Source organism: Trematomus bernacchii, unplaced genomic scaffold, assembly GCF_902827165.1.
Source record: "Trematomus bernacchii unplaced genomic scaffold, fTreBer1.1, whole genome shotgun sequence".
NCBI classification, from domain to species: domain Eukaryota; kingdom Metazoa; phylum Chordata; class Actinopteri; order Perciformes; family Nototheniidae; genus Trematomus; species Trematomus bernacchii.
The window spans coordinates 87,025-106,368 of record NW_022987590.1 but is presented as its reverse complement, the minus strand read 5'-3'; the positions used below and the strand labels follow the sequence as shown (position 1 = coordinate 106,368).

Genomic DNA, 19,344 nt, shown 5'->3' with positions numbered 1-19,344 from the left:
AGTTGTTGTGACAAAAGCAAACGCTGAATGAGACGCGTGTCAGGAGGAAGGCTGTACAGCTTTGAAGGGAGCTGTCAAATCTTATATACAATGTTTCTTCAGGTGTAATATGGAGGATAGAAGCAGCCAGAATTCAAAAAATGTATAACTAGACAAATATGTATATAATCTGCCATTACATGTACCAAAAGTAATTTTAAAAAAAGATAACATTTGGGTTTAGTAGTATAGTTGATGCAAAGACATGAATACAAGTTGACAAATTCAGATTTAAAAATTCAGCAATAATAAACCACGAACAACACATGAATAAAAACCCAACGCTGCACAACCATGACACAAAATAATAAATAAAAAAGCAGTCTTACCAGGTCTCGTCGTTTTTGAACTCCAGCTCTCCGTAGTTGTCCTCGAAGTCCTCCCCTCCTCCCTTGGCGATCGCCTCCACGGTGCGAAACGGCACAATGACCGTGCCCCTCGCTCCGGAAGTCCTCAGCACCTTCACCTCCATGATGCCGATGCTCTCGCTGATGTGCACCGAGCCGCTCTCGAAGGTGAAGATGCCCGAGTGGTCGTCGTCCAAGATGGTGACGGTGGCCACGGCGGGGAATCCCAGCATGGCCTTCGGGTACGGGAGGCTGTTGGGCGACAGCACCTCGTCCTCCGTCTCCAGGACGCGCAGATTCCCCAGCCGCACGAAAAAGTGCTCGTCCTCCTCGAAGATGTCATCGTCTATGATGCCGATGTTGATCTCCCTGAACATCTCGCCTGGTTTGAACACCACCGTGCCCTCGGAGAACTCGTAGTCGGCCCCAGCGTTGGCCGATCCGTCCTCCGTCTTGTAATCCACGTAGATTGTCTTGTTGATGTCGCCGCCCCTTCTGGTGACGGTTAATATCGCAGCGCCGCAGTTCTCGAGGCACTGGTAGACGGCGGGGTCGAAGGTGATCCTGGACACGTATTCCTCCGGTTCCTCCACGTGAATCTCCTGAATGCTGACGCTCTTCTTGGCCTGCTCCGCCACGTGTTTCTTCAGGATGTTTCCGGCGCCCGTCATCATGCGGGTGGCCTGGATGCGGTAGAAGGCGCGGCTCTTCTGCTGGTGCGACAGGGCGTAGTAGTTGGCCATCTCCACCAGCTGATCCAGCTCTTTCTCCGGGTACTTCTGCTTCAGATCCTTCAGGATTCGGATCATGTCTCGCCGGGATTCGTCCACCTCTTTGTTCTCGATCAACCCGATGAGATTGCTGGTGGCGCTTCCGTCCATGAAGTGCGAGTTCACCATCTTGCCGTCCATCTCGATGCCCTTCGAGCGCTCCCCCTCCGTCTCGATGATGACCCCCCGGTGTTTGTCGTGGCGGTACTTCTTGTGCATGAACTTGAAGAAGAGCAGTCTTCTGTCCGCTATCCAAGCCAGGAAAACGCATATGGGGAAGAAGGCCAGCGTAAGCAGACCCTCCCACACCTGGACTTCATTCGGGGAAAACACAGCCAGGATCATGTAGAGCCAGATGTAGGCGAACACGCTCCATCCCGCCGTGACGAAAAAAACTCGCAGGTGTTTGACCTTACGCACCTCTCCTTGGGGAACCACAGACACGCAGATGCCGATAATCACGAACATATTGAAGGCTGCGCTGCCCACAATAGTAGCCGGCCCGAGTTCTCCAGATACAAACCCGTGTCCACAGACCTCGATTAACGTGAGCAGGATCTCAGGGGTCGAGGATCCTAAGGCCATGAGGGTGAGGTTGGACACGGTTTCGTTCCACACCCGGATCGTGGTGGTGGTCGTTTCCCCGTTGGGCTTCTTGATGACCAGTTCCTTCTCCTGTGAAGTGATGACCTCGATGGCGGCCATGAAGCGATCAGAGATGATTGACACCCCGAGGAACATGTAGATCATGGCCACGAAATACACAATGACCCGGGCGATCTTGTCCCCCATGGAGGGGTCCTCGGGGTACCAGATGGGCAAGATGATCCCCGCTCTGCATTTGGAGTTCCCCGAGCAGGTGGCATTGCTGGGGGTGATTAAGGGGCTTGGGGTGGTGCGAGCCTCCGTGCACAGGAAGGCGACGGCAGCAGAGAGCAGCCACACCCAGAGGCAGGCTGTCGACCCCGGTTTCACGGATCCTGAACCCTCCATAAACCCTCCGTCGTCTCAAGGGTCCTTACCAGGCTGACAGACCCCCCGGGATCCAGCACTGGGCTGTGCTTCGTCTCCACCCACCACCTGAAAGCAGAGACAACACACATTACATGGATGTTGTCGGGAAAATACTGAATGTACTCTTCCAATATCAGAGTAGCACATGATAACAAAGGCCCTACATAGCTGTGTACATGACAGGATGTATGATTACCTAGAAGAGCATCAGGACTGTTTTAGGCATATGATAGCTATGTGATTAACATGATGATTCAGCCTCCATGGAGATAGACATATGACAAGCATGATCATTTCTGACGTGGAGCTAATCTGAAGTAAACATTGAATACTGCTTTCTATTCCTCCATCTTGTGACTGTGTAACTCCCTCTCTTGGATATCAGCATGTGAAGGACACTGTTCAGGAACTAGTTGATGCTCTGTGTGTGATGACTACTTCCATTCTGGAGAGGATCAGAAATACATGGATCCTAATTATTGAAGCTCAAGCCGGTGACGAGTGATATTTTTCTAACAGATGTCAAAATATATATTTATCAAAAAACACAAAGAGGTTACTCTCATATTGAGCTGCAAAGGCCTAAATGTCTATTTTGATATTTAATTTTTCCGTGCAAAAATATTGTTAAATTACATTTCAACCTCTTAAATGAGACGTTTTGCTGCTCTCTGTTTTAAATCACATTAAAGTGAATATTTGTAGGTTTTGGACTGACAAAACAAGACATTAAAAGGCATCACCTTGGACTCTGAAAACGGACATTGGCCGACATTTTTCAATTGATGAATCTAAGAAAACATGCAGACTAACCAAATCAACCCGAGCAACAGAGGGTTATATTTTATGAAGACATATTATTTTATAATATTTTAGTACTGTATAGAACAGGGTCTGAACATCAGCACTTTTACATGTTTTGAAAGAATTAATAGACCACTAATGGCGCATTTCCACTGCAGGGCCTCGCACGGCTTAGTACGGTATAGTTAGGCCTTGGTAGGCCAGGCTCACTTTATGCTGCGTTTCCATTACAGTTTAGGAACTGAGGCAGTAACTATAGTAACGCAGTGTAGGCGGAGCCGTGACGTCATCTTCAATGCGAACCACAAAACCAACATCAGCCGTTAGCTGTTAGCCCTCAGAGCTCACAGCTCCTCATATCTGTTCAGAAACTAGACAAAAGTTAAACAAGTACAAACCACAGACTGCCTGTGTCATGGTGAATACAGTCGCTGGTTTATTTATGTCTGTAGGCCGTTGTTGTGAGTGTGGACGGTCGGAGCATATACAACGTTAGCTTAGCCGATCTCCATTCAGAAAACACGCATTTTAAAAGGTTTTTCGCCTGCCGTCTGTCTGCAGACTTGACAAAGCATTAATTCATGGTTTTTACTAACCGGTATCAGTATGTTGTTACTTCGGCATCATTTTGAAACGTGTATTACAATTAAATCACGGTCAGATATGTTCATTTTGTTGTAGTTGTAGCCCCCTTGCCAGCGATTCTCTCACTAGTTTAGCATACTCAGCCCGGTTGTTGGCCCGGAAAGAACCACGATTTTGGAGGGCCAGAAAAACTGTGAAAAAGCACCCGTTAGCCGGAAATACGGCTAGTGGAAACGCAACAAAAAACGGGCCGGGTTTGGCACGCTTAAAACGTGCTACGTGCTGCAGTGGAAATGCGCCATAAAAGAGCTCTTAAGAGGCCAAATTACCAAAACCATAGGTCCTTTTTCTGACATTTTTAAACAAACACCGTATCTATGAATCTAGCAAATAATCTGAAATCGATTGAGACACACAACTTTAACATTTAATACAAATAATAAAATTGCATTACATTGACTTGACTCTTTTGCTCAGTGAATAATTACCACAGTTTCTTAATGAATAACTAATTGAACATAATTATTTAATGAATTAAATCACGTAGTAAAAGTGTGTAACAACACATTATGTAATATAACATCCGGTTATTAAACAACAAATTGTAGTACATTTTTTTCATTATGTAATAACACCTGAGGCTTGAATGCATTTTGTAATAAAAATGCAGGAGTTTCCTTTTTGTTTTTTTAATGAAGATTTTATAATAGATGCATTACGTAATAACCAACCAAAAATGCCACTCATTTTGGTTGGTTATTACATGTTTTCCTGTGTACACGGTATATTTTTAGAAGAAGGAAAATGACTTTTTTGTCTAGGTGCAATAAAACAAAGTTAGTTGAAGCGGGAGGAAACCAACAGCCCTCCCATGAGTGGTATACATTACATAGTTTTGTGTCAAAGACAAACTTTATGATAAAAAAAGAAAATGCCAATAAATATGAAATACAAACATTGTAATTAAAATGATTTCTAGTCTCAAGGTGAGCATTTAACAAAGTAATGTACAGGTGCTGAAATAATTAATAAAATATGGGAACAGAAAAAGAAAGAGAAAAGGAATGGCATAGTATACAGATCGAATTACAATCTACTATAACCCTATATTAACATTTCTTAAGATTAGCCAAAGATCATGAAAGACTGTTTTTCGGTATTTTACTGAAATTGGTTAACTGACCAATTCATGTCAATATTAGATTTGGGGATTAACATACATTTTTTAATCTGTAAATCAATTATTTTGATTTAAATTCTTGTTGAGTGACTTGAGAGACTCTGGTTTACTGTAGATGTGACGACGAGTGTCCAGTAATGTGTATGTGTGCGTGATGTGTGTGAGATCTCGGGGGTCACACACACTCTGGAGCAAAGCGCTCGCTCAGCAGGTGTGACATTTTGCCAAACTAAGCACTGTCCAAAATGTCGCATTGGCAGAAAAAATACACCGAGCAGAGGGGAGGCAGGAGACCGTCAGGAGGCGAAGTGAAACAGTGAAACAAAGGTACAGATGTCCCGTCCAAATTCATTACACACTGAGCTCTAAATGCACCCTTACCACTTCTGCAAGAGAGAGCAGCATCACACTAACAATGCAGACGTTGTCAAAATGCATAACGGCTGGAGTTAAGCATCGTATGCACATCATGAGAGAGACGGTTCTTTAGATGCAAACAGCTGAGGCCGGAGGCAGCGAGAGCATCATCACACTTATCAGATGTGAGCTGCTTTAAAAAGGGTTTATTCTAAAGGCTATCTTCTCCGTGGTACCTGGGATTATGGGTTATTTATAAGCACAATACAATAATTAAATGTGCGAGAAAATACAGGGGCATGTAAACGTGTCGAGGAATTTGCCTTGGTGTACTGGTGCATACATAAACACCGTTAAAGAAGATACATTGTCGGAGAAACAACCAAACAATGCAATTAAAACAATTATACAATTTAGGAAGGAAGCTAGGCAGCATCCTAGAGAACCCCTCCCACCCACTCCATGCAGAGCTAGTAAGGATGAGGTGTACGTTCAGCCACAGACTCATCCCTCCACGACACAGCACCAAGCGCCTCGGACAGTCCTTTGTGCCTGTAGCCATCAGGCTGCACAACAAGGGGTCAATAATGTGAAACTATTACTAGACATAAATACACACTGTTTCCACAACCCATGTTAATATATCCAATATATATAATATGTAATATATGACTCTATATGTATATATGTCCATTTTCATTTTCATTCATTTCTTACCTATAGTTTATATGACCAAAAATGGGGTGAGGCCTGCGAGCTAGTTCAGGCAGTCAACTCGAGCACTTATGCTGCATTCATACATAACGCCCCTTGCCACTCTACAACCAACCAAACAGAGTCTCCTTAATATGCCGCTCTATTTAACCTGCCAGATCTCTCTCTATGCATTGCTTGCTGCTGCTATCGCTGCAGCTACTTCCACGTCGCTGCTGCTTGCTGCCCCACCACCACCCCAGCTTCCACCTGTAGGCTCGGGGGGTTAGTTATTTAATCATCACTCATCGTGCTATGTATATCTGTGGAGTGATGAGGCCCGAGCCTAGACGACAAACTCAACTATATGCTGCTTCTAATAAACATGTTAAAGAAACACGTGAGTTGTCTGACTGAAATGTATATATGCTCATTTTAATTTTAATTGTATTCATTTCTTATTTCATAGTTTCTCATTATTATAATTTTAATTTTTATCGCTGATCTTATTTTTGATTTTATTAATCTGTGTGAATCTGTGCTGTCCTGTTTTTCACTCTCACCCTGTTGCTGTTTAAACTACTGAATTTCCCCACGGGGATTAATAAAGGTCCATCTTATCTTATCTTATCTTACCTGTAGGCTACTATAAATACAAAAATAAGATATGTGCATTGTTGTTATTGAAAGTGGATAGGTGTGTAGATACTAAGAGAGGTAGCTTGTGTGTACAAGTGTGAAACATATTTGGAGGGTTGTGCAGAACTGGCAATGCTTAAAGGGGACCTATCATGCAAAATGCACTTTTGTACGTCTTTTATACATGAATATGTGTCCCCGGTGTTCCAGGGAATTCACCAAGTGTCAGAAAACACAACCCTCTCTATTTTCCTCCATACCCAAATCTCTAAAAAAGGGGCTGCAACGGATCTGATCAAAACTGATCCAGATTTGAACACTGTCCTGACGTCAGGACGGAGGCGCTACGGCTATTGGGCCAACTCCACCAATCAGGAGGAGACAGCCACGGCCATTGCCGTTCGAAAGCGCTGGAGACGCTGTAGTACATATGCCAGGCCTGTAGATGGTGCTGTTCTCACAGAATCTGCCCTTGCAAAAACAGAGCAACATTTTTTCAAATTGAGCGAAATGAGGCATGGCTAAAATGCATGATCTGTTTGGTATTTTGAAAAAAATAAAAGTATAAATATGCCTTATATAGGTATGGTCCTACACTATATTATTCAAATATAGCATGATAGGTCCACTTTAAATAAAATAAATAAAAACAAGATATTGTTTGCACTAATGTAATGCACACAGTCTATACAAGTGGCTGAAAGCAATTGTCAGTGGGGGTCCGGGCCTTGTTGATGAGGCCCTCACAATTTTTCTGTCCATCTGACAAATGCAATTATATCTCTTCTTTTGGTAACTTTGGTTAAATGTTTTTGTTATGTCACTTGTTATCCTTTCCTTTTGATTAACTATTTATAGTTGGAGGTTTTGTGTACTACTCGTTGTACCTTAAAGTGGATTCTTGTGTTAAAAGGAGGATTAACTCTGGGGCACTTTGGATAAAAGCACCCATTAAGGAGCACATGTTTTGCTTTGTATGCAGATTTCTTATCTCAAGTTGTTTGCACTACACTGGGGGTGTTTCTCAATGTCGAGGACACTTGCTTGGTAGCACATGTCTTCCGAGTCACTTGCTTCAGAAGCGAAGCAAGAATCCTTCCTAGCCTCGGAAAATGAAGAATGGTGGAACAGGCTAACAGGTGTGCGTCATATGCGAGGCCCCGCCTTAAATGGAGCGTGATTTCCGCCAAAGATTTGGAAATTGGTCCGTGCGCAAAGCATTGTGGGGATTTTAAGACCGCGGAGTCTACACATGTGCAGCCTCGAAATTTCCCGCTACGAAGTACGCCGGCCTTGGTAGAATTCCAAGTATGCTGGACATTGGAACAGTCCTTCGGCGGCACTCGATGACGTAGTATGCTTGAAATAGTGGCTCTGGAGCAGCCTTCCTCGACATTGAGAAACACCCAGGGTCTGAAAACTTTTAAAATAACTGCCAGGTGATATTTTGGGAACTGTATCCATCAGCTCTGGGGCCAGTTTGGAAAGCTGACAGGGTTTTAAATATACTGCCAAATTGTATTTCTGGATCCTAGGCAGTGTTAATGTCTGATAAAGAACGTTTTAAATACCTTTTGTGTGGAGAATCAAGCATGTACACGTCACTTACAGATGCTTTTATCCAAAGCGACTTATATACACTCAATACTGTGGGCAACTAACCCACTGAGCCACACCATTAGCAAAACCAACTGATATATCGTGGTGTAATTATTCCTAATATTTCTAATTGAATGGATCAAAGGTATGAATAATAGCATCATTATTATGTCTTTTAAAGGGATCATAACCTCAATAACGTCTTTCCAGAAATCCTTTTTTTTGCCTGAGGTGATCAAACCTTAAAATGCTGGATGTGTCAGCTTGAAATGAGATTCCTCAGATGTTGATCTGGAGGATGGAGAAAGGCACGGCAGCAGCAGCAGCCAGGAAGTTACATTTAACTGAATCAGCAGAGCTGTTTACATGGAGCACAGCCAGAGAGGAGCGACGGCGCTGAGCTACAAAAACCAACAAGACGGAGTGACAGAGATCTAACTTAATCAGAGGAAAGATGGATCTGAAAACCATTGATTTGCAGCTTTTTGCATTTCTGTATTAGTCTGCAAGTTCAAAACAGAAACTCACCTTAGGTTTAAGGGATGTGTGCAATGCTTAAAGTCGATAAAAACGACTGTAAATTAATTTGGATTAGCCAATATCCAACCAAGGTATCACCTGAATCTCCTCGTAGAGCAAGGCAAGGCAAGGCAAGGCAAGGCAAGTTTATTTATATTGCACTTTTCTGTATGCGACAATTCAAAGTGCTTTACAAAACAAATTAAAAGACTTTTTATGAATAAATACAGTAAAAACACATTATATAATGTAATAAGAGCACCGTTTAACCAATCAACTCTCAGAGGGGCGTGGCCAGCAGCAGCTCATTAGCATTTAAAGCTACAGACACAGACTTTTGAAACAGGGCTGAAACAGAGGGGATTATGGGATGCTGCAATGATCTGTTTGGTGTTTCAGCCAAACACTTCAGAGACATGTTTTGTATATATCTGAGACTAAAGGAAGATCTCCTTCCTGCTTTAATCAGAAATACTTTACTTTATCATAGCAATTGTTTCATATTATAATTAAATTAAATAAGAGAAAATAGGATCAAATTGATTAAAGTACAATACAATAAAAGGAATCGTATAAAAGTAGAGAACATTGTCTCTGTAGGTCTTGTGACTTGACAGCAGGGATGTGTTTCTGCAGGAGCTAAAGATCTCTTCCTGTTTGAGAGTCGGAGCAGCACTGCTGACCCGCTGCCTTCTCCTGTCTCTTTTATTGCACGGTGGCAGAAACTGCAATGAAGCAGAAAGGGACGGAGCATCCAGAATTTAAAGGCCGAGAGCCTCAGTGTGTTACAGCCTGCCGGGGCGGGGGGGTGATTAAATGACTGCTTGTTTAATTGTTACGTGATATACAAGAGGAAGACAATCTTAAATCCAAAGTGTCAAATCAACTCACATATCAAGTCATCATTTGTAACCCGGGTCAATATCACTATAATTAGTCTAGTCATCTAAAAAAGGTAATTATTTAAGATTCCTCCATTGTTGGTGTGGAAGATTTTCTATATAGGCAAACAGATGAGGGTCTCACTGCAGAGCTCCAAGCTCAGGCCCATAAAGGGTCTCACGGAAGAGGTGGGCCTGAGCCTGGAGCTCTGAAGGAAGTAACGAACAATATGTTCAGCTAATTTGGTTAGCAAAACGTAAATTGAAACAAAGCTTTTGGCATATTTAACGCTGTTGATGCTGTTCTAACATTAACGTTAAATTTGCCATTGACGTATCTTTAAGATTACGTAAGACAAGCCAAGAGAAACCTTTATTGAGCTCCATAGGGAAATTAAAACAAAACAGTAATACGATTGAAACACAGGATAAGTCAGGTACACGCAAGGTTAATGGGAATAGAAAATAAAGAACGCAAGTATTGTGAAAAATGTACTTAAATGATAAATATAAATGTCTATGTGCAAGTTCAAGTCCAAAGTAGGTACGGTTACAACTAATCTGACATGTTACGGTAATGTCTAAATATTAAGTTTATTTAGATTTCCTTATTAATGGTGTCAGTGTTGTGGCATGGAGGTGAAACAGTCTATTAAATATATGCCTACTATAGGCTACTTCAATTATTAACGGTAAGCTTGACAAGTTAGTAGTGCGTCTGAACCTAAAGCAGGACACGATCCACAGCACTTATATTCCAACATCCAGCAACATTAATATTAATTGGAGACATGTGTGTGCATATCTCTTTTGAGCTCTGTCTCCACCAACTTCTGACGGAAATATTTGGCTCGATAGAAGCTTAATACATTACGTCCGTGTGCTAACAAGCCAACTAGCTGGCTAACTTTGTTTCTTTGTGCTGGGAATAAAGTGTGTGGCCAGTTTTTAGAGCTTTTCGCATAAAACTGCTGCTCCAGCCAAAACCAACGCTGCAAGAGCTGTGAGAGTGAAGCAAAACAGAAAAAGGTTACGCCAAGAAAACTAAAACATAAGCTGAAAACATTGTCTGTAAAGTACCACGACCCTTTGTTAATATAAGATTCAGCAGCTTTAAATGCTAATCTGACTGTAGCTTTGTTGCAGAGAATACAAAATATGCCCCGTTAAATAACATAGATTACAGAGATTTATTTATTTAGTGATAAAGAAGCTCTATTGAAACAGTTGCCATTATTTAACCTTTCAGCCCAACCTTAGTATTAATATGAAAGTGTGTTTCTGTTGAGCTGTTGAACCTGCAAATCCAATGCTATCTCTTCTTTTGGCTCAGTTTTGGTCTCCAGCTAATCCGGTGAAAGTATCTTTAGCTGCAAAATGCTACATCATGTCCACCTGATAGCTAGGTGGCTAACTTTGTTTGGTTCTGGGAATGCACAGTTGTGTAGTGTCACTTTGTTTAAGCCAAAACAAACAACACTATTAAAGCTGTAAGAGAGAACCAAAACAGCAAAGATACTGCACAAGAATCTAAGACAGGGGTGTCAAACTCAAGGCCCGGGGGCCAAATCCGGCCGTGACTTCATTCTATGTGGCCCCGCAAGAGCTCTGAAATAATATAATATGTTTATTATACGATTACATGCCGATCTACAGAAGCACGATGTCCATAAACTACATATCCCACAATGCATCTCAAATATGCCTTTTATCTCAGAATTTTCCTTTTTTTTCCAAATGTTACTTTTTTTTTCAAAATGTCACTTCTTTTTTTAGACATGAGAGAGAGAGTGAGGAGAGAGAGAGACATGCTCACTGAAGAGACTTGCAATTATTTGCCCTAGACTTCTGCTTTCAGACGTAGTTAATTATGAAGTTATTACCCTATCCGATAATAATCCAATGCAGAGGCAATAATGTAATAATACATTATTTGATATATGTCATATATTTATATATGTATATTTATATAGTCTTAAAGTTACAACCGGCCCTTTGAGTGCAACCATAATGCTGATGTGGCCCGCGATGAAATTGAGTTGGACACCCCTGATCTAAGACAATGAGCTAAAATAACTGTCTATGAAGCACATTATACATTTTTAATATACAAACCATTACAGCAGCTGAGAGATAGTGTCCTTTAACACTTAAGACCCTTGTGTCTCCATGTGTAAATGTTTGATAGAATGGAGGAAGGAGTACAGTGATGAAAAGAAGAGTGAATCTGCTCAGTCCGCCGACTCTGGATAAACAGAGGTACGACAAAATGGCAAATACCCATAAATCCCAGAGCAAACCAACAGAGTGACACAGATCACTTGAAAGATATAACGGCCATACAGTTACACTTCCTGATGTGTCCCATTAGGCAGAAACTGCAGCAGCTAAAACACATTCTGTAAACTGTAGCTCATTTCCGGGCCTCCCAAAAGACACATTAGATATTTACGCTTTCCTTAGAAGTAATTTAAAAGCATTAAAAAATCATGTGATACATATCTAACTTTTGCATTTAAAATTAAAACCTCTCCTTAAGGCCTTAATATTGCAACTGGTACCAATACTACTTCCTCTACTGCTACTTGTATTAGTAATACAACTTAAAGCAATACCAGACTGAAAGTAATAACACTAATAATACTGCCACTTCAAATAGCCTTGCTTAAGCTTAAAGGGGACCTATCATGCAAAATGCACTTTGTGATGTCTTTTATACATAACTATGTGTCCCCGGTGTGTCAGGGAACTCACGCAGCGTCAGAAAATAAAACCCTCTCTCTTTTCCTCCGTACCCAAATCTTTTAAAAACGGGTGTACAACGAGCGGATACAGATTTCCATCCGAGGTGACGTCGGCGGACCCACAGAAAGTTGCTATCAGAAACAATGCCTGACGTGTTTTGGACGTCTTTGTTTACATTAGCAAGCCTCGCTAACACTCAGAGCTAACCTGTACTGGAGAGCACGTGTTTAAAAAGCAGGAAATATAAAAAGGAACTCACCTTGTGATAAACCCGCAAGAGAAAAAGCATTTGAGCTCCATACTGTTTCAGAAATAATCCTTGATGTGGTTTAGAACAGGATGGCGTTTTATCACAGCAGAATTTAACTTTATCTCCGGTAGAATTCTGATCAGGCATTACCTCCGCCTCCTCTTATTTATTTTTTTCAAGCTAAGGACCCAAAATCTGCGTTTCTCTAACAGGGCTTCAAAAGAGGGGTTTGAGCAGTATGAGGCATGGCTACAATGGGTATCTGTTTGGGATTTTGAAAAAAAAACTTCACAGACATGTTTTATATAGGTATGGCCCTACAATATATTTTTCAAATATAGCATGATAGGTCCACTTTAAGCTAGCAGGAAGAGGTGCATTGTGGTTACTTTAAACTTTAAAACGGTCATTTTAGGGATGAGCTATTCATTGTCAATATTACAGAAAAGGGCATACATAAAGCTGATTCAAGAGAACACACCAACAGACAGTTTTTTAAGTCAGGACTCTTGAAACTCAAAGAGATAGCTGAGCTGCAGACATCATTAGTAATGCACAAAGCAACAAGCAGAATGTTACCAGTGTATTTACAACAGTTGTTTGCTTTTGGATCAGACAAGGAAGACCACAGAAGGAAATGTAATTGTAAGCATCCTTATGCAAGGACTACTCTAAAGCAAATGTGTATTTCGGTGGTTGGTGTAAAATTGTGGAATTCTCAACAGAAGGATCTAAAGAATTGTATATGTATTTTTCAGTTAAAGAAATTGTATAAATTAAGAAAGAAGGGACTATATGAAGCAGAATGTGAATAAGTCTATGTACTCTGGTCCTGCATTGCTAAATATGTGTGATGTCTTTGATGTGATGGCTGTTCTTTATTTGCAGGTCCCATTGTTATTGTTATTATTATTATTATTATTATGCGCCGCTTTCCACCTTCTTCTCCAGTAGGACTCAGATGAGGGTGTTGCACTTTTCCTTTTCTTTATACATGTGATGTGTTGGTGTTGTTGTTGTTTTTTGTTGTTGTTTTGTTTCTTTCCGTTAACCGTCAAGTGGGAAATAAGTATTTTTTGTGTTTCTCTTAGTATCCTAAGATACTGTTATGTTTGGCTGTGAAAAAAAAAAAATTATTATGAAGGGCAGACCATCTATTTCTATTTATTTAGTTTTTTTTAGAAAGGGGCAGGTCCTATAAGATTTGTTTCTTCTCCCTGCTCCTTTTCGCTCAATGGTGTGTTTGTAGAGACATGTTTTGTTGGCAATTATTGTACAATGGGTTTTGGGTACCATGAGGTGCTTTTACAACTTGTATTATTAAGTGTCCTCTTTCTAGATATGAATGCCACACTGCTAAAGCTAACAGGAAGCGGTTAGGCTTGGTGCACTTCTAACATGAAAATTGTCTTCTTGTGGGTGAACTATTTCCCTAACAACGAGGTCATGTTGTATGAAACCACAGTGTGTTCTGGGTGCATTTACACCTTGAATTATTAAAGGTGGGGGAGGTAATTCACTTCAGAAACACTTGTTGTTATATTCCATGGAACGCTCTTAACATCCCGATAGCAATTAATACATTAAATGCTTTGACAATAAATACATTAAAACAAATTATCTGTGGAAGCCGTAGTATGTAAAAAGCACGACCAATCATCTGAGCCGGCCCGGCTAAAATAACTGGATGGCCTGCCTGCCTGCCAGCCTTCCATCTGTGCACAAACTTATCTCGTGCCCTCATTGGTCATGTGCGCGTTCGTGTGTGTTGGAGGAGGGGCTCTGTAAGGAAGTGGCAGATTTTTTCCGGCTGTGTATTTTCAAATTCTAGCGCACTCGAGCCGGTTTCTCCAAAATGACCTACCCCACCTTTAAGTGTCCTCTTTCTAGCTTATGCTACCTTTACCACAAAGCCTAAGCTAGCAGGAAGAGGTGCAGTTTAGTGACTTTAAAATGTATAATGGTCAGTTTAGGGATGAGCTATTCCTTTAAGGATCAAGTCATGTTGTATTTACTGCCTTTGCAACAGACCACAAAGCATTTTGGGCGCAGTTACACATGGCATTAGCATGTTTTTCCTTCTCCTCACCTATAGAGCACATGCTAAAGTCAGTTGTAAATGGGGTCTTATTCCTGTAGAAGCTCAGTAAAAGGTGGAGCCTAATTTCCATAATGTGCATTTCGGGTATGCATTGCTGGTAAATAGTCGTTACAAATCGTGCATTTGTTCATCTCTTTTCCCAGGAGGAATAATGCCCAATTTGCTAAAATGCTAGAAATACATCCAAGTGATGGATTGATTGATTTGGAAACCATTTAAGAGACAGAATAGAAGTCTTAGGTAATAAGGTAAAGCTGATTAAAATTATGACATCTAATCTCTCAGACAGGAATTTCAGGTGTGCGAGGGTTTTTTGTATTTTAGATATTGATTTCCCATCACAGCAGAGAGTGAATTGTCAGCGAATGCAGAGTGAACGATTCCCTTTTGTCCCTGTGTACCAACATTAGAGCCGTGACCCTTAATTACCAGCTACACAAAACAATTTGCATACTAATTACTCGTTAAAGGCTTGTATTTCGCAGTGTAGAAGGGGGACTGTCGCCGGACTTTAATCAAGTCTGCTCAGCTGCCACCAAAAAGAATGAAAAATAAACCGAAAAGACAAAATAAACTTTGGAGAGTCATATTGAAACTGACTTTTCTAAATTAAGGGTAAAGTTCAGCTCTGACAGATTCCAATTAATCCAACACTGAAATCACTTACTCTCCATTACACAACTTTGCACCACTTTCTCTTAAGGAAAGTTGATCAAATCTTACAAAATACTGAACTTAATATCTCAATATTTTAAATGCAAGACTGTTGAGGATGTCATGCAGCACTATCATCAGGAAGTACAGGAATATTTAAGCCATGTCAAAATTGTAAAATTACACTAGAAGTCCAAAAAGATATCAATATCTATATGTGAATATTCATGCTTAAATGTATGAATGTACTGTATATCTTCTAGGCTAATGAAGCAGACCAATGAAGAGAAATGTATAAAAGGGGATGGACTGTTGATAAGTATTTCAAAGTCAAAAAAGCTGTACTTTAAATAATTTCCCCTTAATTGTGTTCATGTAGAAATATGTATTGTAAAGCCAGACTTAAAATATGATATTTTTAAGAGAATTTGCCAACAAACAAATCTGTTGCTTGTTTTATTTTAATATGAATCTAAATATCTTTCTCTTCTGGAGATTAAAGAAGCTATTTCAAAATATCTACCCATTACTTTGGGAAATTAGGTTTATTTTTTGACAATTTTTTGCCCATTTTCTGAAATGTCATGAACCAAACGATTAACCAATTATCTGATAAAAAAATAATAGCCATTACAGGCTCTGACTCTAGCTGATTTCCACCTCTCAGATAGTGGATTTTAATGAGAAAAGCCACATTGATGTCAGAGTGCTGCATGTCTCAGTGAGCAGCAGCCTGCTGCAGACAGACAGCTCAGATCTCCTTCCCTTTCCCTATTTTGGGAAGAGGCTCTTGTTTAAGGAGGATATCTGAGATGTGCGTAAACATGGACTCAGCAGACACACAGCTGTTGCTGATTAATCATCAGAAGGCTGTTTTTAAGCTCACTATATACCGAAGTCAGTGCAACCTGAGGGGGGAATCCCTGCTGGAGCACCCATAGGCCCGAGACACAACTTATAGGGTGCATACAGGCCTATAAGCACTCAGTATACTTTCTCCAGAATCAACAAAAAAATACACAAGAAAAAGCCAAATATGCATATTAAAAACAGGAAATCTAGCCAATCAGAAGCGTCTCTGACAGCCGGTGTGTGATTCCTGCGTTGACACACGCCAATTATTTAATGGCACACCCATTATATAGACGGTATCACGAATCCATTGCAGCCCGATGCAATGGATCATATCTGCACAGAGATGAGGGGCCAATTAATGCTCACAAAATGCATCTAACCTGTCACACATGAAGCCAGAAAGCCTGCCGGTGTTGCATCACAGATTATCTCACACCATGAGCTCGCATCATGTATTTACCTGGTTTCTATTCCGGGGAGTTTATGTAGAAATAGCTCCTGAACGCCCCCTTTATTTGTATTATTTCTCCTCAGTGTGATCTCGCCGTTCGGAGCTGCTGAAGCCCCCGGTGCTCTGGAGCCGCGGTCTGGTCCTCATGCAGCGGCTGCTCCCCCCTCGGTGCTCGGATGAAAAGCGTCCAGAGGTGATGGTTCTCCTCCACAGATCCTCCACAGACCCTCCACAGATCCTCCCTGTCTGACTGACCGGGTCGCAGAGCTGTCAGTGTCGGGGAGGGGGAGGATGGGTGAGTGGGAGGAGAGGGGGGGGGGGTCGGTATTTTAAGATTAGAGATGGATCTCCAGGTCCTCTCCTTCCTCCTGCAAGCCGTGAATCAGCGCTCCTCCTCCCCCTCTCTGTGTGATGTCTCTCCGGTGAAGGCACTGCCGTGAAGCTCCCGGTGTTTCCACAGAAATCCCTTCACATAAACCACACAGCTGAGCGTTAAGTTTCCCCGGTGTGTCCGCGGCTCTGTGGGCACCAGCAGCGCGTCTCCTCCTCCGCTTTATCCACAAATCCTCCTCCTCCGATAATAATAATAAGAGTTATTAATAACAGGCTTGTTCTCGGTGGAGGTGTGAAATGGTTGCGTCCTTCAGTCCTCCGCCCCCTATTTCTGTTTTTAAATCACACCAGACTCGGTTAGGCGCGCAACGACGTCACCATGAGCCGAAGAATGAAGCTGCAGCATTATGGGATGCAGGCAGCGTGCAGCGGCCAATAAAAGACACGTAAATCCGGGAAAATGCATTTTCTTGTCAGTTATTTACTACAATGTATAAATGCACTGCATCTATCAGCAGACAAATACAAATCATGGGTTAACTAATTCAAATCAACAAAAAAAAATTCTAAGAAGTACAAATTCTGGGGGGGAAATTGTCCTTCTGAAAAAATCAAATTCTGGAAAAAAATTAAAATCTAAAGTCTGAAGAAAGTCCAAATTAAATAAAAAGTCAGAATTCAGAAAAATATTAAAATGTCAGAATTCCGGAAAAAGACAAAATTCTGAAAATATACGGAAGAGGATTAAAGCCACATGTAAAATATTGTATTTTTGAGGACTCAATTTTGAGGAAAGAAACCATGAAAAAAAGCCCGAATTCTGAAAAAAAATGTCTAAATTCAGATTTTTTTTTAAAAGAATTTCAAAAAATTCTGACACAAGTGACAATTTTGAAAAAAGTCTAAATTCCCCAAAAAAATGTCATAAAAGTCAAAATCATCTATTTCAAGTATTCTGAAAAAAGTCAATAAATTATGAAAAAGTGAAAATTATGGAAAAAGTTAATTGACTGACCATTGCAGCTAATTGTTAATAAATGTTGAATTATTATTTATCCACAAAACAACATCATGTAGAGACTTGAAACATCATATTTCTGCAGCATGGGCTCCATTTTTCTTTTGGGATGGAGTTTTTATGCAAATCAGGGGTAAAATAAATAAATTGGATCCGATTTTAATTACACAGTCCGGCTCTGTGCTGCAGTCTTATTATCCTGTCCAGATTTCCACGCTTGTTAAATTCAAATTCAAAAACAATCTCCCAAATGGGCATCCCATGTAATGCTGTGATTAGTATGGAGAATATCGTTGGAGGGTTTTAATGAAGTTTTCTTATCTCTGCAGGAAGGAGGGGGGGGGGAGGGGGGGGGGGAATCACTCCGGACAGATTGGTGCACCTGCAGCCGGAGCGCAAAGAGAGATTGGAAATAAATGCTCTCTTCAAAGTCCTGCACGTGTTCAGTGCAGATTAATGGATTAAAGTCATAGTAAATAGACCGAAGAAAACCACAAACTGAGAGTAAAACATCCATTTCCAGTTATTCTCCCCACACACACACACACACACACACACACACACACACACACACACACACACACACACACACACACACACACACACACACACACACACACACACACACACACACACACACCACACACACACACACACACACACACACACCACACACACACCACACACACACACACACACACACACACACACACACACACACACACACACACACACACACACACACAGACTTAAACACACACTCCCCATAGACAGGAAGTATCCCTGCAGTCTTCCGAGTGTACATCCTGATGTGAGGTGACTGCTCACCTTTCTCCTTTCACAGCTTCACTTTTCATTACGGAGTGTCATAAGTGGACGTCGTCGCCCAGGCGTGATGTCCGTGTTTGACCCCCCCCCCCCCCTTTTTCTCTCACCATCAGGGTCACAGTGTCTCCGGTTTAATCGCCACTGAAGCTGTGTCAACTCCAGCTTACAGAATAATTGGCATGTGGCATTTTTTTTTTCTGCTTCTACACGCCAGGTATTTCTGTAATACTGATCCAGAAACAGGTGTTAGTGCATGTCAATGGTCTGCAAAGGCTAACATCCCTGTGTTCCCTCCAGAGGGTGTTTGTCTCCCACACAGCTTGTGTTAACCACAGACCTAAATTCAGGCTAACAACTTCAAAAACATTTTTTTTAAAACAACATTGACTTCAGAGCAGGCAGTGCTACAATGCTGACTCATTCCCAGGTTTAGGACTCATTCCTGCAGCTCATGCAGATAGAAAGGATTGTGTGCTGAACTCCGTAGAAAGTGCACAGAGTGAAGCCTCTTCTGCAGCTGAGCACAGGGTCAGTGGGGCGGAAGAGATCCTGCAGTGCATGATGGGTAAGAGAGGGAGACCCAAACTCACTCCCCCCACCCCCCCCCACCCCCTTATGGAGAGAGACGAAGAAGAATCAGACGTGGGGGGAGGAAGATGACATATACAGGGGGGGGGGGGTC

At 41.5% G+C, this 19,344-nt stretch overlaps 1 protein-coding gene across 2 annotated transcripts in view; it reads right to left on the bottom strand.

The window, feature by feature from the left end:
- slc8a3 (solute carrier family 8 member 3) overlaps positions 1-17,015 on the bottom strand; it is a 109,690-nt gene extending 92,675 nt beyond the window's left edge. For both annotated transcript variants that reach the window (XM_034129094.1, XM_034129095.1), the window contains exons 1-2: positions 16,493-17,015; positions 369-2,236 (exon numbers count right to left, since the gene is read on the bottom strand). In XM_034129094.1, the coding sequence (XP_033984985.1) occupies positions 369-2,149 (1,781 nt within the window). In that variant the 5' untranslated portion in view covers positions 2,150-2,236; positions 16,493-17,015. The remainder of the gene's footprint in view (positions 1-368; positions 2,237-16,492) is intronic.
- Between the last annotated feature and the right edge of the window lie 2,329 nt (positions 17,016-19,344).